Raw genomic sequence first — 26,858 nt, forward strand, 5'->3', positions numbered from 1 at the left:
CCACTGCACTGGCCCGTCTTCTTTCTTAATCGAGCTGTTTAGTAACTCAGTACAGTTATGTAACTTTATTTATGGAATAAAGTTTGATTTAAAGTTATGGGATGTATTAATGATTTTCTGTATTCCAGGCACAGTGATTAGTCCTATATGGTGTTGTTTGTCTTCTATATCTATTTATCTTTTAGACTTTGTCTTTTTTCTGTGCCTGCACTGTGATTACCTCAGGTGTTGGTAATTCAGTTTTTAATAGTGTCCCTTGATTCCTTGATGTTTCTAAAGGTAATTTATTCGTGTGGCAGTCATGTTGTTTTGTCCTCAGTTGGTGTTTTCTTAGATTCGTATGCTCATCTCCATTGACTATTTTATCAACTCAATTTTGAATTCTTGTCTTATTGATGTCTTATTCTTCCTAAGGTGTTCTGTAGCCTCATAGAGTTCCTTCTCTTCCATGCATTATGTTTTCTTCTAGGCCAGGCTCTTTGTCTCATCTTCTGTAAGACTTTGTTGTTGTTGTTGTTGTTTTACTGTTTGTTTATATTGTTGTCTTGTTACTTTGCTTAGTGGTGTAGGTTTTATTCCCTGAGATGTGTGGGAAGTGCATTGGGGAGTTCTGTTCCCCAGTACACTTGGGGGAAGCAGGATTAGGCAGAGGGAGAAGTTGGGCTGTAATACAGTCACAATAAAGGCCTGGTCCCAGGGACTCGAACTGGCATGGCTCTGCAGAGTTCTGTCCTGCATTGGGGTGGGGCCCCTGGCCTTTATAGCCCTTCATGGACCAGCAGTTGGAATGCAGACTTCTGTGGGGAAGTGGATGTGCTACTGTCAGGCAGCTTTCTTCAGCACAGGACCCAGCTGGGGGATGAGTCCTTCCGTCTGGAAGTGGGTGTATAGGTGGCACAACCCAGAATCCACTAGAGTTAATTTTATTCTTATTATAGTACTGTCCACCCATTCATTCTATTTTCTCTGATGAGGTAGTTTTGCTCTTTATTCTCTTCTCTATACCCTGTCCGAGACAGGGGTGTTTCTGACGTACAGATTGAGGACTGAGTTTTTGATACTATTTAGCTTTTTTAGTAGCATGAGAGAATGGGAGCCAGCAAAGAGTTGAACCGTGGATGAGCAGGTGGAAGTGATGTGCTGCCTTGTTTAGTACGATGTGAGGCAGGGGTCAGAATTCCTTATCCAAATTACTCAGTGCCATTTTTTGAAAGACCATTTTCCCCACTGTTCTGCAGTGTCATCTTTGTCATAAATCAAGTGTCCATATATGCGTGTGTCTACCCTGATCTCTGTTCTGTTCCTGTTAGAACACTGTCCATTGCAGCTCATTGCACACTTTAGTCCTACTGGACTAGCACTGTGCAAATACCACACAGTCTCATTTATTGTGACTTTAAAATGAATCCTGACAGCCATTAGAGTCATTCGTCCAACTTTGTGCTTTTTCAAGATTGTCTTGGGTGATTTTTGCTCTTTACCTTTCTGTTCAGTTTTAGGACCAGCTTGTCAGTTTCCACAAATTACCTGCTGGTATTTCTGCTGAGATGGCATTTATTTTATAGATCACTTCGAGGATAATGGACCTCACTACACTATTGTATTTCCAACCCATGACCTTTATTTAGGTCTGCTTTAATGTTTTTAATATCAATTTATAATATTCTATATGGAGGTCTTTTTTATAAATCTTTGATTAGATTTGTTCCTGGGTATATTATTAAAAATAATAGTATAATGAATCACCATGTAGCAATTACCAATTTTGAACAACCTTTTTGCATTTATATTCCTCTCCTACTCACTGCCACCATCTCCCGCTTATTTTGAAGCAAGTTAAAAATATGTCATCATGTGCATTTCAATGTGGATTCCTAAAGGATAATGACTCTTTTATTTAAAAAGACAACCCAAAACTATTTCACAGCTAAAAAAGTAATAATGATTCCTTAGTATCATAAAATATCCATTTAGTGTTATTTGATGTATTTTTTTGGTGCTGTTGTAAATGATGTCTTTAAAATTTTCATTTTCTTTGTTTCTTGCTGGTATATAGATATGTAACTGATTTAAAAATATATATTTATCTTGTATTCAGTGACCTTTCTAAAGTTATTTATTAATTCTAATAATTTATCGAGAGATTATTTAGTTTTTTCTGCATATACAATCATGTTGTCTATTAATATAATGACAGTCTATCTCAAGGGACAATAGAAAATTACCAAGTTTAGCAAAAAACGAAAAAGAAATGAACAAATGAAAAGTGAACAAATCTGATAAGTTTTCATTGTCTAAAACTTTAATAACTCTGTCATATATTATATACTATCTTCAAATTTTTATATATTTCTAAAGCGATGTGTTATTCTATGTTCTTTATAGTTTCCCCTCACCAATTGTCCTTGGAATTGGACAGGTAAGTGAAAAAATTAAATTAACCTCTTTAATTAGTCATCAGTGGACATGAGACATTTTAAGTGCTTTTGTTTAAGACTGTGGTTTACAAATTTATTCAGCTGGCAGAGGACCAGCAGATCGTAGTACTGTTGGCGACACAACATAAAATATTGACACACATTTTATTTCATTCTATAATTTAGGAACAGTTGTATTTGAAAGTTTATTAATTGAATTAATTACTCTAAAGCCAGGGGCCACAAGACGCAAACCCTCCAAGGCCTGATGGGTAACAAATGAGTGGATCGAGGTCCAGGTTAGAAGAGGGAGAATACTTGTCCCACTGAAAGTGTGCACCAGATGCTTAGCTTAAGCCATTGTGCCTGTAGGAAAAGGTTTGGGGAGATGAGATGGGACCCTCCATGCCCTTATTATCAGAGTTTGGGAGGTTTTTCAAGGGAAAGAAGGAATTTGAATTTTTATGTCAAATTTTGAAATTCATGAATGCTGGCAGCTGATTCAGATTTTTACAAAACTCAGTATGGGCCAAACAAAGCATGTTTGCAGTTTGCTGCCTGCATGTTGTGATTTTTTGCTCTCAAGTACAAGGATGAACTTGGATAAGTTTCAAACTCAGTTCATTTGGCTGTTTCTGAAATCCCCCTTTAATATTAATTTGTGGTGCATTTATTTTTGTGGTGGTATGCTGCTGATTTCCAGATAGACAAACAGTAACAGGCATCAAGGAATTTTTTTTGTTTTGATTTTGCTTTAATTTATAGGGAGGAAGCTTAAAATTATCTGTTTTATTTGCTTTAATTTATAGGGAGGAAAGCTTAAAATTAACAGAAAATTGCATCTGTTAACTAGATTTTTAATTGTGAATCTGGAAAAGCCTGTCATTTATATGAATTAACATTATTCTGGCTAAATGATTTGCTAATAAGTAACTCTTTGGAACATCATTTTAGGAAGAAAAAATTACAACAAGAAACCAATATGTTTCCTTATAATAAAAAAAATTATGGTTCAATGTAAAAATATGCAGAAAAAAAGCACTTCTGAAAAAGATCAGTGAATATATGATAATGGACTCTTTGTAATCCCCAAGTCAAATAAATCCACTGTTCTTTAACTCATGGGCTTATACTCAATTAAGGTAAAAGCCTTTCTGATTTGCAATTCATTGAGGGAAGAGGCCAGTCAGATTTCATTTTAAAAGTCTGAATTACATTTATTTTAAATGTGTTAGTGTATTTCTTTAAGAATTATAAAGAGGCATAAATACAAAGTACAATTGTAATTCAGGATGGACTTGAGTTACATAAATCTACCATAAGGATTAAGTTTGTAAACTCATTTGGAGCAAGGTTTAAGGATTATAATCATGTTGAAGGAACTCTTAAGTTTTTGCATCCTAATATGGAGAAAATTGAGTAAGATCTAAAACTTGTCTAGGAAGATGGTATTCATTTTTTTTATTTTGGCCAAGGGTAGTACTGTAATCCCAGTACTTTGGGAGGGAGAGTTGGGAGGATCACTTGAGGCCAGGAGTTCAAGGCTGGCCTGGACAATACAGTGAGACACTATCTCTACAAAAAAATTAAAAAATTAGCCAGGTGTGGTCATAGCTACTCAGGAAGCTGAGTTGGGAGGATGGCTTGATGCCAGGAGTTTGAGGTTACGGTGAGGGTGAGCTGTGATCGTGCCACTGCACTCCAGCCTAGGTGACAGAGCAAGAGCCCATCTCTAAAAACAAACAAAAAGTGTTTGTGTGGAGTTTCTTCTTTTAAAATTGTTCTCCCACCTTTAGGGGGGGAGGTAACCATATGCTTAGGACGTGGAAAGTAAGGTCCAGGATCAATGTTTGGCCTCACTAACTGTCTTCACTCTAGTCATTGTCAGGGACACCATTCCCTTTCTCCCTCTGTCACTGTTCCTAGAGCCCCTTAAAAGAATGTGTATGTGTGTGACTCTATTTGATGTTATACTTTTTACCTGTAGTTCTGATGGAATCCATACAATGGCAAGAAAAACAATTTTAATATTCTAAGAGATAGTTATTTTTTTCTGGAAACTAGAAAATAGATTTTTTTTTGTATTTCTTTTTGATGAATCTATTTTCTTCTGATGATATCATTGAACCTGAAGCAATCTTTCCAGACATTTTCCTGAAGTTTCTCTCTCCCCTTTTCTCTAGATGGCAGCCACCGTAATGATACTGTATGTGTCCAAGCTAAGTAAAATAATTCACTTCCCTGATTTTGACAAGAAAATCCCTGTAAAGGTATGTGATGAAAAGTATATATAGCTGTGATAGAATGACAAATTGATTTTAGAGGTCCATTTCTATACACACTTTACTTCCTGTTTGCCCTAGGTAGAAACTTATTAATAAAGATTGTATATCATTCAGTTGTCCATTTATGTAATGCAGTAGTAGTAAAAGTACATGCTTAACAATTGATATTAAATAAATACCATTCAGAAGTGAAATGACAAAACCGTGAATTAGGGACTGGCAAATGATTTTGGTAAAGGGCCAGACCATCTCTGTGGCAGCTATTTAGCTCTGCCACCGTACCATGAAAGCTACCCTACATGATATATAAGTGAATTGCCATGGTTGTGTTCCAGTGAAACTTTGTTTACATAAACAAGAGCTAGGCTGGATTTGGCCCTTGGATCCTAGTTTGCTGGTCCTTGTTTTCAGTTTTCATTTTTAGTTTAGATTGATAAATGCTATAAGTGGAATGAAGAATGCAATTTTATGTACATGGAAAGTCAGTGTTTTCCATCATAGAACTAGAAACATAAACTCTGCCGTGCTTTCCTGGGAGTGTAGAATGGAATCAACTTTTATTGAAGAGTTGCTAGGTGCCAGATGTTAGGGTGGACACTTAATTCTTAAACCGATCCCATACAACAGGTAGTGTTAAGTGGATTATGATGGCATTTGGGTTTAAATCAGACTGTCAGTTCCTTGAGGGTGAGAACCCCACATGGTTTGTTCACTGCTGTTTCTTTAATGCCTGGAAAAATGCTGGTATCTAGCACTGGACTATTTATCAGACAGACCAAATAAGCACATGTTTACAGCATTAATAATAAGGGATATCCACAAAGAAAGAAAAATAAAATATTGACGTATATGAAAGATACCAACCTAATCATTATGGGAGACAATCTGAATATTGCTGGGCTTTATTACATTTATTTTATAATATAGTATAATTTTTAACCATTTTAATAAAAATTGTGAAATCTGATCTATACATAGAGAAAAAGGCATCATACCTGAATGTGTAGTTGAATGAATAATTACCCGTGTAAACCATTACTTAGGTCATGAAATGGGGTCACAAAGTCTTCCTTACCCACTCTCCTAACTTTTAAAACAATAGTTCTCTTTTTTTTCTTTGTAATTTTTCTAAATTTGGATGCACCCCTAAATTCTATAGTTTAATTTTACCTGACTTTGAACTTTATATAAAGGGAATCAAACTCTATATATTCTTTTGTATCATGCTTCTTTCACTTAATATTATTATGGTAAGATTCATCCACATTGTTGTGTGTAGTTGTATTCTTTTATTTTCTTTGTGTGTATATATTGCAGTTTACTTACTTGTTTTACTGTTCATGGTAATTTGGGTTGTTTCCAGTTTAGAGGCCAGAAAAATAAAAAGCACTATTCCTGTAGTTAACTTATAGCTTGGTCCTGGTGCACATGTGTTAGTTAGCCAGGGTGCCATAACCAAATACCACAGGCTAGGTGGCTTAAACAGCAGAAATGTATTTTCTCACAGTTCTGGAGGCTGGAAGTCTCAGATCAAGGTGCCAGCAAGATCGATTTCTGGTGAGGCTGCCTTCCTGCTATGTCCTCATATGGCTGTTCCTCTATGCGTGTACACTCCTGGTGTCTCTTTCTCTTCTTATGAAGACACCAGTCCTATTGGATGAGGGTTCCACCCCTATGACCCATTTAACCTCAGTTACCTCCTTTAAGGCCCTCTCTCCAAATGCAATCACATTGGGGGTTAGGGCTTCAGAATATGAATTTGGGGAAGGGACAAGATGCAGTCCATAACCGCACATATGCATGGGTCAAGGAGTCCATTGAGGAGTGGAACTGCTGGCTCCTAGGGTATGCATAGCTTCAACTTTGGTAAGTAATGCCAGACTGTTCTTCAAAGTGGTTGTACCACATCATTTTTCACAGATATAGAAAAAATAATTTTACGCTTTGTATGGAACCAAAGAAGACCTCATTTAGCAAAAGCAATTTTAGGCAATAAGAACAAAATGGGAGGTATGAATTTACCAGACTTCACACTATACTACAAGGCTGTGGTTATTAAAACAGCTTGGTATTGGCACAAGAATAGGGACACAGACCAGTGGAACAGAACTGAGAATCCAGATATAAAACCATCCTCATACAGCCATCTAATCTTTGACAAAGCAGACAAAAACATACTCTGGGGAAAAGAATCCTTATTCAATAAATGATGCTGGGAAAACTGGATAGCCACATGTAGAAGACTTGAAACAGGACCCACAACTTTCACCTCTCACAGAAATCAAATCACGGTGGAAAACAGACTTAAACTTTAGGTGTGAAACTATTAGAATTCTAGAAGGAAATGTGGGGAAAACTCTTACAGACATTGGCCTAGGCAAAGAATTTATGAAGAAGACCCCAAAGGCAATCACAGCAACAATAAAAATAAATAAATGGGACCTGATTAAATTAAAAAGCTTCTGCACAGACAAAGAAACTGTCACGAGAGCAAACAGACAACCTACAGAATGGGAAAAAATTTTCGCATGCTACCCAGCCGATAAAGGACTGATAACTAGAATCTGTTTAGAACTCAGGAAAATCAGCAAGAAAAAATCAAACAACCCTATCAAAAAGTAGGCAAAGGACATGAATAGAAATTTCTCAAAAGAAGACAAAAGAATGGCCAACAAACATATGAAAAAATGCTCAACATCTCTAATCATCAGGAAAATGCAAATCAAAACCACGATGAGATATAACTTAACTCCAGTGAGAATGGCCTTTATCACAAACTCCCAAAACAATAAATGTTGGCATGGATGCGGAGAGACAGGAGAGACATACACTGCTGGTGGGACTGCAAACTAGTGCAACCTCTGTGGAAAGCAATATGGAGATACCTTAAACAGATACAAGTAGACCTACAATTTGATCCAGCAATCCCATTATTGGGCATCTACCCAAAAGAACAAAAGACATTCTATAACAAAGACATCTGCACTCGAATGTTTGTAGCAGCACAATTCACAATTGCAAAGATGTGGAAACAACCCAAGTACCCATCAATACATGAGTGGATTAATAAAATGTGGTATATGTATACCATGGAGTACTACTCAGCTATAAGAAATAATGGTGATATAGCATTTCTTGTATTTTCCTGGATAGAGCTGGAACCCATTCTACTAAGTGAAGTATCCCAAGAATGGAAAAATAAGCACCACATGTACTCACTGTTAAATTGGTTTCACTGATCATCACCTAAGAGCACATTTAGGAATAACATTAATTGGGTGTCGAGCAGATGTGGGGGGATGGGATGGGTGTGTACATACATAATGAGTGCGATGCGCACCATCTAGGGATGGACACACTTGAAGCTCTGATTTGCGGGGGGGCAAGGGCAATATATGTAACCTAAATTTTTGTACCCCCATAATATGCTGAAATAAAAAAAAAGTGGTTGTCCCTAGTCACTCCTGACAAAAGTGCGTGAAAGTCCCTGTTGCTTCACATTCTTGCCAATCCTCGATGTGCCAGTCATTTTAAATGTTCCTAATCTGGTGGATGTGTAGTAACACCTTATAGGCTTTAATTTGCATTTCCCTGATTACTGATGAGGTTGAGCATCTTTTCATTTTTTAGTGCCTATTTGGATATCCTCTTTTGTGAAATACCTGTCACCATTTTTATATGTGAAGGAAAAAGCTTATTGGAGTTCTAACCAAATATTTTTTCTTTTTTTAATTGAAGCTGTTTCCTCTGCCTCTCCTCTACGTTGGAAACCACATAAGTGGATTATCAAGCACAAGTAAATTAAGGTAGAGTGCAGGATATTGGCTGATGGGAGGTTCCTTACCCATGTGCTGCTAATGGTACAAAGACCAAGTTTGATTTTTCAAATCAAAGTACATATAGATGGCTATAATAGTTAGTAATTTAACACATTGACTGCCACACTAGAAAAAAAAGATTTTCTTTGGGGCCACAGTGTTTTATTATGAAAATAGAATAAAATTTCAAAAACTAAGAGATCCTTTCTAATTTAATGAAAAATTTGTTATTTTTTATTGTTTTTTCTGTGCATGAGTTATATGCAACTTGAAAAATAGTTCTCACGGCTCCCAAGGTAAAGAGATGTGTGAGTTACATACTCAAAACTAGCGTGAGTTAAGTACAACTCACATAGCAGTTAATGTGTTAAGAAACTTAAGTTTAATTTGCCAGTGTTTTTAGGAATGTTATAAAGCATATGTGTTCCCTTATATTAAAGTCTGAATATAGAATATGAGATCTGTAGTCATCATGGTAGAGAAGGTATGATTTATCTAGAGGTAGATTCGTTTTTATGAATATGTTTCTGTGTAACTTGGCTTCATACCAGTTTTATAAAAGCAAGGACATTCTGTCAGATTTGGTGTAGGTCAAGTGTGGTGCTGGGAAAAATAAATGACAGAGATTTTCAAGTGTGTGCTGTCTACTTCTGAAACTTGCATCTGCATTTATTTCAGGGTCCTTTGATTATAGGGCATATAATGTCTTATCCATCTTTGAATGATATTAAATTGATCACTTCTACTTTTAATGATTTTAATGGTCAATCTGGTCCTTTCGTTACAAAGTTCTCCATCAATCTTTTCCCTAATGCTTTTAGCGGCCATTAGTGATCATTGTGAGAGCCACTATTTAATTACAAGTTGCAAAATGGTGACCTTCCACATTTATTCTCTAAACTTTCTCAATAAAGACAAATTTTCACCGTTTCATAGAGGAAAGGCAGGATAAAAGTTTTATTTATAAATGTTCAGACTAATAAATGAGTGTCCTGTCACCTCCAGTGGTGATCAGTGAGGGTTGTTTTTTATTTGTTTGTATTTTTTCCTATCATTATGAACTCATAGATTTTCATTTACTTGATACAAGTTCCTTTATCAAATATGCGTTTTGCAAATATTTTCTCTCACTCTGTGGCTCATTTTTTCATTGACTTAACCCAGTGTCTCACAGAGCAAAAGTTTTCCATTTTGGTGAAGTTCCACAATCAGTGTTGTTCTTACAGGGATCGTGCTTTTGGTGTCATATTTGAAACTCATCACCAAACCTTATTATCATTATTATTGTTTTTTTTAGAGAAGGGGTCTTGCTCTGTCACCCAGGCTGGAGTGCAGTGGCCTGATCATACATGGTTCACTGCAGCCTCCATCTCCCACCTCAGCCTCGTGAGTAGCTGGGGCTGCAGGCGCATGCCACCACACCTGGCCTTATAGTTTGTGTTGTACATTTAGGTCTGTGATCCAATTTGAGTTAATTTTTGTGAAAGGTATAAGGTCTGTGTCTAGATTCAGTCTTTTTACACATGGATGTCCAGTTTTGAGCACCATTTATTAAAAACACTATCCTTTTTTCACTGAATTGCCTTTGCTTTTTTGTCAAAGATCAGTCACCTGTATTTGTGTGGGTCTATTTCTGGGCTGTCTGTTCTGTTTCATTCTTCTGTCTATCTCATTTACTGGATAAGTTTCAATTCATTAAGGAAATAGCTCTTTTGATGCTCAAATCATCCCAGCTCAGGCCAGTTTTATACTGAAGGCTGTGTCTGCCTGCTAAAAAAGAAAAAGAAAACAAACTTTTTTAAAAAGACAGACAACAACAAATATGGCAAGGATATAAAGAATTTATAATCCTTATACATTGCTGGTAGGAATGTAAAGCGTGCAGCTTCGTTGGAAAACAGTTCAGCATTTGGAAAACAGTTCAGCAATTCCTCTTTATATACTGGATACGGTTCCCTCACTATATATCTGGATTGTAAACTTTTGTCCTATTCTGTGGGATGTCTTTTCACTCTCTTAATGGTGTGTTCTTTGAGGCACCGAAGTTTTAAACTTTAAAAATTTAAATAAGAATTAAGGTAAAGTATACATAACATAAAATTTACCATTTTAACCATTTTTAAGTATACAATTCAGTAGCATTACATATATTCACAACATTGTGCAGCCATCACCACGAAGCATTTCCAGAACTTTTTCTTCATCCCAGATGGAAACTCTAACCCATTAAACAATAACTCCTCATTCTCCTTAGCCTCTGGTGGAATCGCTATTCCACTTTCTGTCTCTATGAATTTGCCTGCTCTAGATATCTCATACAGGTAGAATCATACAATATTTGTCCTTTTTGTCTGGCTTATTCATTTACTGTGTGTGTTCAGAGTTTGTCCATGTTGTAACATGCATCAGAATTTCATTGATTTTTAAGGCTGAATAATGTTCCTTGTATGTATATATATCACATTTTGTTATCCATTTATAAAAGTTTTTAATTTTGATGAAGTCTAATTTATCTGTTTTTTCTTTTGTTGCTTGTGCTTCTGGGTGTTTTATCTAAGGCTTTGCCTAGCCTAAGGTCACAAAGATTTGCTCCTATGCTTTCTTCTAAGAGTTTTTATAGTTTTAGAACCTACATTTAGATCATTGATATATTTGTGTTAATCTTAAAAAATTTCTTTTTTAGAGATGAGGTCTTACCCCTGCTGGAGTACAGTGTCTATTCATAGGTGTAGTCATTGTACACTACATTATTGAACTCCTGGCCTCAAGTGATCCTCCTGCCTCAGCCTTTTGAGTAGCTGGGACTATAGGCATGCATCACTGTGCCTGACTCCTGGTTAATTTTTTATATATGGTGTGAGGCAGGAGTGAAAATTCATTCTTTTGCACATGGATGTTCAGTTGTCCCAGCACCATTTGTTGAAAAGGGTATTTTTTTCCCATTGTATTGTTTTGGCACCCTTGTTGAAAATCATTTCACCATAATTGTTAGGATTTATCTCTTGACTCTGTATTTTAGTCCATTGATTATAGATCTGTCCTTAAACCAATAATAGATAGTCTTGATTACCATAGCTTTGGAGTAAGTTTTGATAATGGGAAGTGTGAGTATACCACCTTTGTTCTTTTTCCAGATTGTTTTCTCTTTCTAGTTCCCTTACATTTCCTTATTTATTTTAAAATCAGCTTGTCAAGTTCTACACACACACACACACACACACACACACACACACACACACACACACACACACCCTCCAGCTGAGATTTTGATGGGGATCATGTTGAATCTGTGTCTTAGTCCTTTTGTGTTGTTATAAAGGAATATCTGATGCTGGGTAATTTATAAAGAAAAAAGGAAAAGAGGTTTATTTGGCTCACGGTTCTGCAGGCTGTCCAAGAAGCATGGCACGAGGATCTGCTTCTGGTGAGGGCTTTAGGCTGCTTCCACTCATGGCAGAAGGGGAATGGGAGCCTGTGTATACAGAAATCACATCACATGGTGAGAAGAGGTGAGAGAGAGAGAGAGAGAGAGAGAGAGAGAGAGAGAGGAGGTGTCAGGGTGCCAGGCTCTTTTTAACAACTAGCTCTTGTGGGAACTAACAGAGTGAGAACTCACTGCCCCAACACCCCCACCAAAGGAGGGCATTAATCTATTCATGAGGGATCTGCCCCCACGACCCAAACACCTCTCACTAGGCCCACCCTTAACACTGGGGATCAAATTTCAACATGAGGTTTGGAGGCTCAAATATCCAAACTATAGCAACCTGTGTGTCTATTTGGAGAATCTTTCCATTTTCACATGAAGTCTTCTGATCCATGAACAAACATGGATGTGTTTTTCCATTTATTTAGGATGAACAAACATGGATGTGTTTTTCCATTTATTTAGGTCCTCTTTAATTTCTTTTAACAATGTTTTGTCATTTTCAGCACACAAGTCTTACACTTCTTTTGTTAAATTTATTCCTAAGAACTTTATTCTTTTTGATGCTGTTGTAAGTGGAATTGCTTTGTCAATTTCATTTTTGGATTGCTCATTGCTAGGGTATAGAAGTACAGCTGATTTTTATGTATTCATTTTGTTTCCTGTACACTTGCTTGACTCATTTATCAGTTCTAATACTTTTTTAGTGTCTCCCTTAGGACTTTCTATATCTATCTATCTATCTATCTATCTATCTGTCTATCTATAGGATGTTGTCTGCAAGTAGAGATAGCTTTATTTATTCATTTCCAAATTGGATGTTTATTCATTGTTTTTTTTGCCTAATTGCCCTGTCTAGAGCCTCAGGTACAGTGTTGAATAGATGTAGTGATGAGAGTGAATATCCTGATGTTGTTCCTGATCTTTGGGAGAAAACATTCAGCTTTTAATGAATACCATTAAGTATACTTTGTTTTCAAAAGACATCATCTAAAAATCAGCTTTTTGAACTTAGTTGAAAATATAAGACTTTTTTGTTGTTGTTGCCTGCCTTGAGAAAGATAATTTAAGCCAGACTCATAAAACATCTTTAAGTGTGGATATAAAGTTTTTGAAAATTCTTTCTGCACCTGCTCTCTATACACAGTGTCCTTGATGCTATGAAGCCTATCCTCCGGTCTCGCAGGGTGGGCTTGCCCGCTCTCCCTCCTGGGCGGTCCCTCTGGCTCTGACCTCCTCCCCCAGCTCACTGTCTTCTCAGGGTCACATCAGGAGGCAGGTGCAGGTGGGCTGCTGCAGCCTTGGCAGTCTGTTGGCTGGGTATTGAGCTGTAGCCTGGAATCTCTGGGTGTTAAGAGTGGGTGAAAGGTTCTTAAGTATGTCTTTTTTAAGGCGATGTAGCCTCATTACATAAAGTTTGGAGGAAAAAAATCACCTATAATTTCATCTTTTAATATGCGATTTTACACTTGATTTTAGCCAAAAGGCTGAGAAGTGATTAACATGCAAGTTTAAATACTCATTTAAAGTCTTTTTCCATACACAGAATGTATCTTGTTAGAGTCCTAGGCTACATTGTTTTGTATCCTTTTTGTTTTATTTAATATTTATTTTCCAGTAGTCTTTGTATTGTAGAGTTATGTGTATCATGCTCCCTTAAGTAAATGTGTCATAATTTATTTGACAAGGCTTTGTTGTCTGACGTTTAGTTTGTTTCTGATGTTTTTCCCAAAGATGCTACAGTGAAAACATTTATGCACCTGTTTTTTTTCTTTCTTTTGGATTACTACCTTAGGAAAAGTTTCCCAACAAGAAATAATTAGGTTGAAATAATTAAGACCACTTAATGACTATTGATACATAGTCCCAACTTGATTTGTGAAAAGGTGTATTGGTTCACATTGTGAACTAGTTTTTTTAGCACAATCTTTGTAGCAGTTGGATGGTATGGTGTTTTAAACAGCTGATAAATGAAAGTGGTAAAATCATTTAATTTTCATTTGTTTTTATTATTTAATGTGTTTTGCTAATGGCAGCTGTGAGAATTGAGGTTCATTCCTTATATGTATTTAATTTTTAAAATTAATATGCTTAATTAAAAATGTAAAATGTGTTTTAAAAAAAACCCTACTCACACTTGGTATCTGACGTTATACTTGAACTTTTTCCTGACAGCTTGCCGATGTTCACCGTCCTCAGGAAATTTACCATTCCACTTACTTTGCTCCTGGAAACCATCATCCTCGGGTGATTTTTGTTTTTCCTCCAGTCCACGTGTCCCCAGCCTGTACATTATTTTTCTCCAGCAAATTCTCACCATCTAGTCATCTTTCCAAATAGTTAATTTGAATTGCTAGTTGCAATAACTTAAGGACAAATTCACTTAAAAGCCGCTGCCTGTTTCTGTGATTCCCTAAGAACTTAACGAGGGATTTTTTTAAATTGTAATTTTACCTTTGACAAGTAATGCATGTTCGTGGTAGAAAATTATAAAAAAGAAAAAAAAAACCCACTCCAAAACAGATGTAAATCTGTTTCCTGAGCCAGATGGAATATATGGTAATTTTGGAATACACAAGAAAAATTTCCCATGTGTGCGTATAGGAGTGCAGGATATCAGGGATGTCAATTCTGAGGCAGTGATTATGATAGAACATCAGGATAAATTAATCTTTATAGTGTTGGTATAAAAATTTCCCATAAGAATAGTGTGACATCCAGAACAGTGATTCTTGATTTTGCTATGAAGATCATTTAGCAATGAATTTTGGTTGATGGTCCAATGTTTTAAGCCCTAGTATTGAATTTTATCTTAAATCTTTGAATGCTCATTATAAGTCCATATAACCTAGACCTTCAAGCAAGAGCTCTTCTGTATTTTGTCCCAGCATCTCTCTAGTGAGAACACAGAAATCAGTTTATTATTAGATTAAGAAAACTGCTTAAGAAATAGTGTAAATTTAATCTGACTTAGACACACTTTCAGTGCTTTCTGTACATAAAGCATTGTCAATTAGGTTTTAGCTATAAAACTGTTAATGTCTATTTTACGTTTTAAATGTCTTTTATATGTTTTAAAAATATTACCTATATTTAAAATTTTTCCCTTACCCCTCCTTTCCCCTTTCTTATTTATTTATCACAGGAAGCAGTATTCAGTGAACATCATTGTCAGTGTCTTTGCCATCATTCTTGGGGCTTTCATAGCAGCTGGGTAAGACTTTGGACTGTTTCTGCTCAATAACTTCTTTGTGTCTTTGACAATAGGCCCAGCCCCGTCCTCAGTTTTTCATTTTCCATCTGGCTGCAGTTGAATTGGGCAGCCAAGAGACAAATCTGTTGAAGTTAGTGGAATCCCCATGTGTTCCTGTGAAAGTCAGACTGGGTCTCCTCTTGGCCAGAACATTTCTGAGAATGTCTAAAGAGAGCATTGCAAGATATTAATAGAACTTTGCTCTACAAAAATTAGCAATTACTGAATGTTTATCCTCAGTATAAAAATTTTACTTGAGAAGTTCTTAGGCATTTGATTAATAATAACAGATTTCTAAAGCCCTTGTATGCTGATTTGTTGTATTATCCCATGAGACCTTAGCAGTCGCTATTTCCAGCAGTAGAATGCTGTCACTAAATGCATTTGTATGTTTGGAATACGAGCAGCACTGGTGCCTGACTACTACCTTAATCATTAATACACAAGAGCAGGAATGAGAGGCTCCAGGTCTGCATTTGCAAGTGGGTCCCCAGATTGCTGTCTGTTAGAATGCGGTGGATGACGCAGATGTGCAGTTACGTTCCCTGGGTTCAGAACCAGCTCTGCCTTTCGTCAGCCGTTTCTCAGCCTCTCTGTGCCCCAGTTTCCTCATCTGTAAAGGCCATAATAGAAAATACACTTACTTGAATGAAGGAAAGAAAGAAAAGCTTGGAAGAATTTCGGTTAAACTTGTTTTGTTAACTCCTTTAGACCTGAGGATTCTGAATCATGAATTGCGTGTTAAGTAAGAGTGTCCTCTGCAGAGCTGGGATGCCTGGGACCTTATTCTAGGCTCTGCACTTACTAGATGTATAATCAGGGACAAGTTATTTAACCTCTCTGTGCCTCAGTTATTTCAACTTTAAAATGGAGATTAAAATAGCATCCACCTCACAGGGTCATTTGGGGTATGGCAGGATTCGTGCTAGGTGCGGGGGATCCAGCAATTATCGAAACAGACAAGAATCCTTCCCTTCATGGACCTTCCATTCTAGATGGTGGAGACAGACAGTAAGCAAAAGAAATAGGTGAAAAAAATATACACTAGATGGTGACAGGTATTATTAGCAAGAATAATGATGTTTATTATTATAAATGTATTCAGTCCCTTGTGTAGACCAAGCGTTATTATTATTAATAATGTTTCTGTTTCATCCGTATCTCCCTCTTCCTTGTGGGCTGAGTTTGTCCCCTTGACAGCTCCTGTCTCTGGTTTCAGCGCTGTTTCACACCTCTGGTATAGTGCCACCACGGCCATTGAACAGCAGCGCTCAGAGCCTGTTTCAGCCATGAAGACTTTTGTCGGAATGAGATCATATGAGTAAAGTGTCTAACAAGGGAGGGGCTCTGTGCAAGATGCCATAGGGGATAAGGGGGGAAGCTTCCTCTCTGCCCTCTGAAGTTTCATTAAAAGAGGAACTGAAAGGCCCATTGGGCCTTTTCATCTATCAGAGCGAGCAAACCAGAGCTTTTCAATGTTCATTTGGCCTCAGCAGAGATGACCAGCTGAAGATCCTGATCTTGAATGAGATTATCAATGGCTTTATTATTCTACCTTATCAGTGTCATGGCAAAGCCCATACCCTAAAGTCTGGCTACAGGAAAGATTTATATCAAGTCAAATGCAGCCGGGCATGGTGGCTTACACCTGTAATCCTAGCACTCTGGGAGGCCGAGGCGGGAGGTTTGAGGTTGCAGTGAGCTATGATGATGCCACTGCATTCTATTCCAGGTGACCAAGTGAGACTCTGTCTCAAAAAAAAAAAAAAAAAAAAAAGGAACTGAAAAGGCAAATTAATTGGAGAAAAAGACACACAAATTTATCTTAACATGCATTGTAACATAGTGACACCCTGTCTCTACAAAAAATAGAAAAATTAGCTGGGCATGATGGCGAATGCCTGTAGTTCCAGCTACTGTGGAGACTGAGGCAGGGGGTTCACTTGAGTCTGGGAGTTGGAGGTTGCAGTGAGCTATGATGACGCCACTGCACTTGAGCCTGGGCAACAGAGTGAGACCCTGTCTCAGAAAAAGAAAAGAGAGAGAACATCAGATAAGAGCCTCTTCCTGCATCTGCTTACCTTCAAGGACCTTTAATTTAAAGCAATCAACATACCAAGGTGTCATATTTTGGGGTGAAATACCCTCAGCTCCTTCAGTGCCCTCCACAGCACTCTGGAGTCTCCCCTGTGCAGCGACTCTCTCCCAGGTTCCTTAGGGCTCAGTTTGAAAACTACTGACTTAGAGCCAGTTGAAGAGTTTTACAAAAAATGGTTTATAAATCTGTTTGTCAGTCTCCGGTGAGAAATGGCACTTCAGATGCCGTGTGTATGTGGGCACGTTTCCAGAACCAGGGAGTGGAAATGCAGCTCATGTTCAGCATATGTCATGGCACTCTAATGATCTGAAAGTAAACCATGTTTCTGAAAGCATCTAACTTTTACCCAAGAGCCAGCCTTGAGTAGCAGTGCTCAGCTTTGCCCTTCCTCCAGCACTCACAGAATGGGTCACCTCAGGTGGGGGACATTCACAATGCTTAGCTGTGGGCCAGCTGGGACCCCTCTTTCTCTCATTCAAGCTAGCGCATCCAAATGCAAGGAATTCTAGATCACACTCTGTCAGGTGAGCCAGTTTATATTGCTGTAACTAACAACCGCCACAACACAATCTCAGTGGTTTAACACAGCAGATGTGTCCTGCCCGTGCCACACATGTAACACAGCATCAGTCAGTGCTTGTGGGAGGGCTCGGCCCGGCGTGGTTCCTCGGGGACCCAGCCTGATGGAATCCCTGCCACAAAGGGCGCTTTCTCGGGGGCCATACAGAGCGGTAAATACCATGGGCTCTGGAGACTCAGAAGGGGGGAGCGAGGGAGGGGAGTGAGGCAAGAAAAACCATCTACTGGGTGCAGTGTACACTATTCAGGTGGCGGGTACACTAAAAACCCAGACATCACCACTATACAATTCATGTAACCAAAACCACTTGTACCCCTAAATCTTTCAAGAAAAAAAAAAGGATGCCTTCTCAGTCAAACAGGCAGGGAAAGGGAATGTGGACAGTTGTGCACTGGCTCTTAAACTTTTGCCCGGAAATGACATGTGTCACTTTCTCTTACATTTTATTCACCAAAGCAAGTCACATGGCCAGAGAAAGTTGTAATAGAATGTCTGTGAATGGCCCTAAATGGTTGGGGCCATGGTTAACCACAAAGGTTAACCATGAATCTGCTCTAATTGATTAAATAAATAAATTCTTTGCAAACTTCAGTGCTTTACTGCTGGCCTAAAGGAGTGATGGGTGAGCCTCCTGACTGCAGCCAAGGCTTCTGGGAGTGGGGGCAGCACTGTTCCGAATGCTGGGTCTCCGGAATGGAGAAGAGCTCTGGGCATTTCCCTCGGACTCTGTATGGAAGTGGGCAGTACCTTCTCCCAAGCCTCAGGAAACCTGGCTTTTTCTACTCATTCAACTCTGACGTCTCTTCTTAACAGTGAATCAAACATGGGCAGACAAGAGATTTGGAAGACTGTTTTTTTTTTTGTTTTTTTTGTTTTTTTTTTGAGACAGAGTCCCACTGTGTGGCCATAGCTCACTGCAATCTCTAACTCCTGGGCTCAAGCAATCTTCCTGCCTCAGCCTCCTGAGCAGCTGGGACTACAGGCACACACACCTTGAAGCCTGGCTTCTTTTTCTTTTTTTTTTTTTTAATGAGGCTGGGGATGTCACTCTTGTACAGGCGGTTCTCCAACTCCTGAGCTCAAGCGATCCTCCCGCCTCGGCCTCCCAGAGTGCTAGGATTACAGGCGTGAGCCACCACACCTGGCTGGAAGACTCTTATTTTGAGAAAATAATTTTTTTTTTTTTGTAATTGAGCCAGAAAGTTCTGATGAATGAATTTACATTCTCACAAATATATTTGTAGGTAATAATACTGGTAGAAGCCTCAAGGAAAAATCTGATTTGATTTGCATTCAGATTTCTATGCAATTTTGTTTCTCTATTTCATTCTCTTTGGTTAGAGATAATCTTATCTTGATATTGAAGGTGATTCAGGATATGCCACCCACAATACACCACTTTGGGATGAGGGTTGTTTTGAGCTGAAGACAATTGAGAGTTAACAGATGCAGGAAGAGTTTGCCGCCTTCTCCTTTACTGCATAAAAGCAGGGCATAAATTTCCCCTGGTGAAGGTGGCCCCTTCTCCTGTACCAGGAAGAGGAGATCAACTCTTATTACTGGAGCGAGCCAAGAGTCAGCCAGTGATGAGTCTGCATAAACAAACTCTAAAATAACCCTTCTCTTCCATTATTTTCCCTCATGTGTTACTTTCCCACAATTTATTTGTCCCTCACAACGCAAACCCCCTTTCCTGTTAAAATGTTATGTAAGTCCCCCAGCCTAACTGCTTCTTTGAGTTTTACTTTTCTGTGATCTCCCGTGCACATAAAATATTAATTCGATTTGTATTCCTTTTCTCCTGTTAATCTGTCTTTTGTCAGTTAAATTCGCAGGCCCCCAGGTACTGAACCTAAGAGGATAGATTTTCCTCTCTGGCAATTTGTATTTATGAATTATGACATGGGTCTGGTGCTGTCTGCAAGGATCAAGTGCAGGTGGGCGAACCACATCATGGCTCAGCTGTTGTTCTCCTTCTTGTCCCCTATGTCATAGCCACCCAAACACTTTTATTCTGGTGTTTTTTAAAATGGAAATTGGAGAGAATAGATTTCAAAAAAAATGGGAAAAACACAGTTTTGGAGGAGTTGCATACCAGGATGGAGACCTGCCTTGCCTTTTGGATGGACAGGGCACTGTTAGGGCACCAGATGGAGGTGTCACTTCTCCCTTGACCCCTCTGGCCCCAGTCACAGCCCAGCTGTCCTGCTCTAGCTGCACCCTGGGGATGGCCCTGTTTACCACAATAGGCAAAGCCAGTGGGTGGGTTGGGCAAGTCACTCGCCTTACAGAAGTCAGGGCTCACCAATTATTATGCAATTTATCAGTTAGTAAAAGAAAGGGCTTTGCAGTTAAAGGAATATGGTTAATGTCTCTCTGGTTTGGAGCCATTCAAGATTGAGTTGAAACCACCTGATGGGCTGGTTTTGTTTTTGTGTGTAGGCAAAGCAGAGGAATTAAGCATTCCCTACCACAAAGGAGGGAAAATGTGCCACAGAAAAGTGGATTTGGTTAGGGAAAGGTGAAACAGGCGGGCTTGGAGACCATGCTGTGAGTTTCTGAATAATCATTCTCCTTTTGTGTTCTCTTCACTAGTTCTGACCTTGCATTTAACTTGGAAGGCTATATTTTTGTGTTCCTGAATGATGTCTTCACAGCAGCAAACGGAGTTTATACCAAACAGAAGATGGATCCTAAGGTACCAAATCTTCCTTCCTATGGCTTTTAGGCTTCACCCTCTGAGCCCTGAAATTACCTGGAAAACAAAAATGAGTTTGTATGGTTTGCATGTAACTTAATTTATGTAATAAGGTCTATGAATTACTACTTTCTTTTCATTTCTCTCTGTCTGTATAAATTCTTGTTATTCCTCGTCTTGCAAAATTTTGGACGAAAATTAGATAAGGGAAGAGATGCCATTATTTTAGATGCACACTCAGAATATATAAAAAGGGGATGATTTTGAAAGACGAATTAATTTTTTTTTTTTTTTTAACCAGCGTCATCAGTGATCAAGGCAAAATCAGAGGTCATGATGTTTGTTCTAAGAGCACTCATTTCGGAGTCTGGAGACATGGGTTACAGACTCAAGTTTTGCTAGTTACTAGTCATTGTGACTTTGAACCTTAACTTCTCCAAACCTCAGATTCCCCATCTGTGGAATGAGATGATTGGAATAGGTAATTTGTAAGGTCCTGTCAAGCAGTAACCGCCTCTTGTAGTCATAAGGGGCTGGGGGCAGATGAGCTTTTCTTCCATGTGGCTGCCTGTCAAACCAAGGCCCCCACTGGCACCCAGCCCCAGCTGTTACAGGAAGCTCGGGAGGATGAGCCAGGCATATGTTTCTTTGTTCCAAGTTCTTTGTGTTGAGTGAGGAAGTTCACTCTGATGACAGGCTTATTTCCATGAGCTATTTTTTTTTTTTATCTGTGCTCATTTTTTTCTGCATGGCCATTTTTTTTTTAACAGTGGCTGTTTTACAAAACCAGGTTTGTTGCCTTTTGAGAATCACAATATGTCATCCTTTTTTAAAAACGGTGGAGAAGTGGTGTAGCCACTTTAATGAAAGTAAATATATAATGCTGCTGTTCTTTAATGGGAAGAGCAGATGTTTTTAAGGAGTTCTGTTTACATTAACATTTTTATGTTCTTTATTTTCTTGCGGATTTCCCATTTTGAATAACATGCTTTTTAAAAAAAAGAAACCCACACAATTAGAATGTTAGAGATGGATAGAGCCTTGGAGGCTTTCCATCTTCATCTGTTTAATCTGTAATTTTGGTGTAAAACAGTGTTTATTCTGAAATCATAGATACTTGAAATGAAGCATTTTATATCAGAAATTTGTTGAATATATTCCAATACAGAGTTGATCAGAATGCATATTCTAACTCTGCATAAATATGCAGTTGTATAAATGGCTCCAGGAAATCTGACACTTCATGTTTCTAAAATTGCATGGGTTTTTTTTTTTTTTTTTTTTTGCAGGAGCTAGGGAAATATGGAGTGCTTTTCTACAATGCCTGCTTCATGATTATCCCAACTTTTATTATTAGCGTCTCCACTGGAGACCTGCAACAGGTGAGCTGATGACAATCATTAGTCTTACTCAGCCATCTTTTTAAATTTTAATATTGAACATTGGGTACTCACTGAGATTAAAAAGTGTAAATGTAGCGAGAATTACCAGGAGGCTACATGAAAGCAAGATGTTTGATTGCCCTGATAACACTTCTGGCACTGCCCTTGCATTGGCATTGATCGTTGGCTATGTGGGAGGCATCCAGGAGTCTGAGTTTGAGTCCCATTACCCCCCATTGCTGATGTGGGGACCCTGGGAAAGCTACTTACCCTAGAAGGGGATTTTCATAGTTAAAAAAAATGGGTTTATTTATTTATTTGTCACTTTCTATTATGGATGTTTTGAAACATTACACGAAGTGGAGAGAATAATTCGATGAATTGGCACATACCCACCACCCAGCTTCAATACTTAGGCATTTTGCCATTCTTGTTTTGTCTGTTCCCTCCTGGAATATTTTAAAACAAATCCTAGACATCATGCCATTTTACCTCTAAATATTCCAGGATCCACGTTTGAATTTTGGGAAGGTATTGTTCTTTTAGTATTTGCCCTGGTAACCATATCTAGAGACAAATAAATGGTAAGTTAGTAGTAGGATGCTAGGCCCAAGCTCTTGCATTAACATCCATGACAGGCACCGTGGAGGGTGCAAGCCCTGACTTCTGCAGAAAGTCACCACCCATACACCTTCTAAGAATTTTGCCTATAGTTTAAGGGAGATGTTTAAGTTCATGTGAGAAAAATTCCTGGTCCAGCAAGGCCTCCACCCACAGAGCCAATCCTGGACTGGCCAGGTGTTAACCCTCTCATTGCTAGATTGGGGCTGGGGGTTCGGAGGGGCCCTGTGTAGCGGCCATTTACCCACGGACATGATAGTATTTCTATATTTAGCAGTCAGCATAGGTGTGTAGTGCATGGCAGTTGAAAGTCAATCCCACTTGTAGCCCTTTTAGGGTCTGAACGACTTAGGAATGCTACAGGTGCCTGTGTACTCCTGGGGTGGATGTTCTTTCTCCAGCTATACTTTCTCATGTGTTCAATTCCTTTCCTAGAAGGAGGGAACAGCAGAAGGCTTAGCAGCCAAGTCCCCAGGGTAAACAGCCATTTTCACGTGTTTATATTGAAAACCACCAGAAAGCACCAATCGTGATAAATAGCTCTTTGTTTTGTGTTAATCAGAACCCTGTGTAAACCTGGGCTTCCCTCTTAATTCAGTGTTAGAAGGTAGAGCCGGCAACCTGCATCTCTCTAATAAGAATGAGCGGGGAAGAATATCTGGTCTGCACAATATTTATTTTTCAGCTACCATTGATTGATTTTAAATCGAGTCAGTGTCACCAACATTACACAAAACAAAATTATAAAATCTTCTTAATGAAGTGGTCCTAGTGGCTGTTCTCATTTCATTATTATAGAAATTAATTTTTCTTTTGAATCACTGGAGTTTATGTGTCCTGAAATTCTGGTGTTTTATAGCTTTTTCAGATACATATTTAATTCCAGAAATAGAAATCTAGAAACTGTTAGAATACCTGATTGGAACTAAAAACATACTTTCCCATAGGAGCAATGTTATGAATAGCATAGTGACCAGAAACTGAATTTTGGGTAACTTTTGAGTAAAATAGAATAGGTGTATTCTGTTAATAATTTATAACATTGTTTAAATAAAAATACGTGTTCCCACATCCAAGTCATTGACTTATAAATTTGCAGCATGGTGTTTTCAGAAGTTACTACCTGCCTGTAATGATTATCATGCAAAAATTATTAAATTGTGAACCAAATACAATAAAGAAGTAAATTTATGTAATTAGGTGTGTTAGCCTATAATATAAAATTGCATTTTATCTGCCAAGTTTGGTTTGACTGTACCAAAAGCTGATGATGAATTACAGCAAAGTGTTAACTCCTCTTGTTAATGGAAAGAGAAATTTGATGAGTCATTTTTCCTGGTTAACTGGGGCTAGAGACATGGAGAGGATCAGAGAGATGGTAAAACTTGTGTGTGTGACTCACTGCTCTGGGAATTTAATACCGAGACTTTGGACTTAGGCAGTCTATAGATCTATTAACAGTACCTTGATTCTATCTCTGGTTAACAACTTGAGACATGACAGCTGCTCTTGTTAACAAATTAGGCCCTTGGAAAATACTCAGTGGGTGAACTTTCTTTTAGTATGTGAATCACTGCAATAGGTTCAAAGTACATCTGGTGTGTTACAGTGTTACAGTTGGTGAATGGGGATAAATAGCAGGACTTTTTTTTTTTTTTTTGAAACAGAGTGTCGCTTTGTTGCCCTGGCTAGAGTGAGTGCCATGGTGTCAGCTTAGCTCACAGCAACCTCAAACTCCTGAGCTTAAGTGATCCTACTGCCTCAGCCTCCCGAGTAGCTGGGACTACAGGCATGAGCCACCATGCCCGGCTAATTTTTTCTATATATATTTTAGTTGGCCAGATAATTTCTTTCTATTTTTTTTTTTTTAGTAGAGACGGGGGTCTCGCTCTTGCTCAGGCTGGTCTCGAACTCCAGACCTCGAGCGATCCACCCGCCTCAGCCTCCCAGAGTGCTAGGATTACAGGCGTGAGCCACCGCGCCCGGCCATAGCAGGACTTTTCTGATTTAAAAAACCCAAAGTGCAAAATGAAGAAGATTCTCCTCCAACATACTTTTACTGCAACAGTAAGTCTAAAGGAGGAAGTGCCTTATTGTTATTCATCTTTAATTATTTCCTGTTTTAAAATAAATGTCATGCTGCATTATTTTTTAAAATGCCACCAGTGTAGCCTTATTATTAAAGAAACAAATAAAACTAAAATCCATAAAAATTTAGGTTGGCAAAGAATCTACATATTTTTGTGGAAATTACTAAATAGCCCTCAGTGGTTTATGTGGTATCAGGAGTACAGTATATAGTTTTGGGTGTTTTTTTTTTTTTACTGTTTGCATAAATACTGCAAGCGTTTTGAGAAAATAAACGTTTTTCTACTCTTGGTTTAAAATTTGGGACTTATGTATTTCTCTTATTCCCAATTTTATTTTAATTTCAGACACTAAATGTTTTCCATACTTTTAGTTATTTTACTTTGTTTTGATCTTTGACTACCTTAGCATTAACTTTTTGGCTTTAAGTCTCTTGGATGTTTTCTGCCCCCTTGATTAGCTTGGGACTTGCCAGTAAGACAGATTTATATATATTATGTTTTTTCTTTCACAAGTAAGCATTTAAAAAACAGCTTTGTGATGCATGGAAACTTTCAAACATACAAAAGCAGAGGGAATAGTATGACAGACCCCATGTACTCATCAACCAGTTTCAACAATTACCAATATTTAATGCATATCTTTTTGTTAAGAGAAGTGGGCAAGGCATTACTAACGAAACAAGACAGTACAAAGTGACAAGTTTGTTCTCATTGGAGAAGAGAATTGCATTTTAATTATTTAAAAAATTTGAATTAAAAAAGATTTAAATAGTTTTAAATATGTAGAGTTACTAACATTTGGCTAACAAAGTATTGCTTAATAGAAAGTGAGTAGAACTTATATTTCATCATGTTATTGAGCATATACTTATGTATAGTCTTGAGTCACCTTAAAATCATTTTTGGGCCTGGGTGCAGTGGCTCACGCCTGTGATCTCAGCACTTTGTGAGGCCGATACGGGAGGATCCCTTGAGCCCAGAAGTTCAAGACCAGCCTGAGCAACATAGCGAGACCCCATCTCTATAAAAAATTAAAAAATCAGCCAGGTGTGGTAGCATGCCCATAGTCCCAGCTATTCCGTAGGCTGAAGCAGGAGGATCCCTTCAGTCCAGGAGTTCAAGGCTATGATCCTGCTACTGCACTCCAGCCTGTGTAACAGAGCGACACCTTGTCTCAGAAAAAAAAATCCTTTTTGGATACAGGCAAGGGATAAATCATCTATAAAATACTCCCTTTTTATTGGTACCTATCATTTCAAGAGGGTTAATTTTATTTTCTCAAGTAGGGATTAAGTTCCTGGAGAATAGAAACTGAGTCTTAAACTTCTCTGTCTGCCATCTCCTCCACCCCAATTACTTGATTGCTTTGTAAGTAGAAAATAATAGTTTATTTGTTCATGATACTTCCTAAGCATGTGCAAGTGCTTAAAAACAGCTTATGAACTTAAATTTTCTTGCCAATATTATTAAGAATAAACTTTCTTCTAAGATTATTTATAAAAAGTAAACCCAACCTTGAATTTGGGTATAAATTAGTAAATATTTGTAAAATAAATGATAGCCTCAACAATAGCTGTCATTTTGTACTTGCCACCAGCAAGGTTCTAAACAATTTCATTGAATTCTCACAAACAACTTTTTGTTTATTTGTTTTTTTAATAATCCCCATTTTGTAAAATAAACCTGAGGTTCAGGGAGGAAAAGTAAGTTGCCCAATGTCACACAACTAGTATTACCTAGGATTTAAAAAATTATATATCCTATTTGGGAAGGATTTTTAAAATTATATTTTCTGTCTGGAAATTGGTTCCTGTATGAAAACACACAGTTTGGTAAAATCAATAGAGTTAAACTGCAGTATCATGAATCTAATCACTAGTTTTTTCTTTTTGATAATAGGCTACTGAATTCAGCCAGTGGAATAATGTTGTATTTATCATACAGTTTCTTCTTTCCTGTTTTTTGGGGTAAGAAACCATAGTAAGTAGAAGCATTGGTTGGTGGTATCGCTTGACAAGTCAAATCAAAATATACCTTCTGTCCCTTCTGCAAACTCTCTTTGTCTGCATTTCTCTGACTTTCTCTAGAAGCCCAACCTGAAAGACCAGGAGCAAGCACAAAACTGTTTTGTTTTTGACAGTCATGCTAATGTCCCCTTCTACTCCAAAATCTAATGTTGTCTATTGATT

At 38.0% G+C, this 26,858-nt stretch overlaps 1 protein-coding gene across 2 annotated transcripts in view; it reads left to right on the top strand.

The window, feature by feature from the left end:
• The window catches only part of SLC35D2 (solute carrier family 35 member D2), a 45,240-nt gene that overhangs the window by 7,552 nt on the left and 10,830 nt on the right, over window positions 1–26,858 (top strand). Inside the window, exons 2-9 of one of the 2 annotated variants that reach the window (XM_045562728.1) lie at window positions 2,386–2,419; window positions 4,601–4,687; window positions 8,441–8,508; window positions 14,123–14,194; window positions 15,093–15,161; window positions 20,474–20,576; window positions 21,866–21,958; window positions 26,569–26,636. In XM_045562728.1, the coding sequence (XP_045418684.1) occupies window positions 2,386–2,419; window positions 4,601–4,687; window positions 8,441–8,508; window positions 14,123–14,194; window positions 15,093–15,161; window positions 20,474–20,576; window positions 21,866–21,958; window positions 26,569–26,636 (594 nt within the window). The remainder of the gene's footprint in view (window positions 1–2,385; window positions 2,420–4,600; window positions 4,688–8,440; window positions 8,509–14,122; window positions 14,195–15,092; window positions 15,162–20,473; window positions 20,577–21,865; window positions 21,959–26,568; window positions 26,637–26,858) is intronic. The other variant, XM_045562729.1, reaches the window with a different exon arrangement.

This window comes from Lemur catta, chromosome 10 (assembly GCF_020740605.2).
Source record: "Lemur catta isolate mLemCat1 chromosome 10, mLemCat1.pri, whole genome shotgun sequence".
NCBI lineage: Eukaryota > Metazoa > Chordata > Mammalia > Primates > Lemuridae > Lemur > Lemur catta.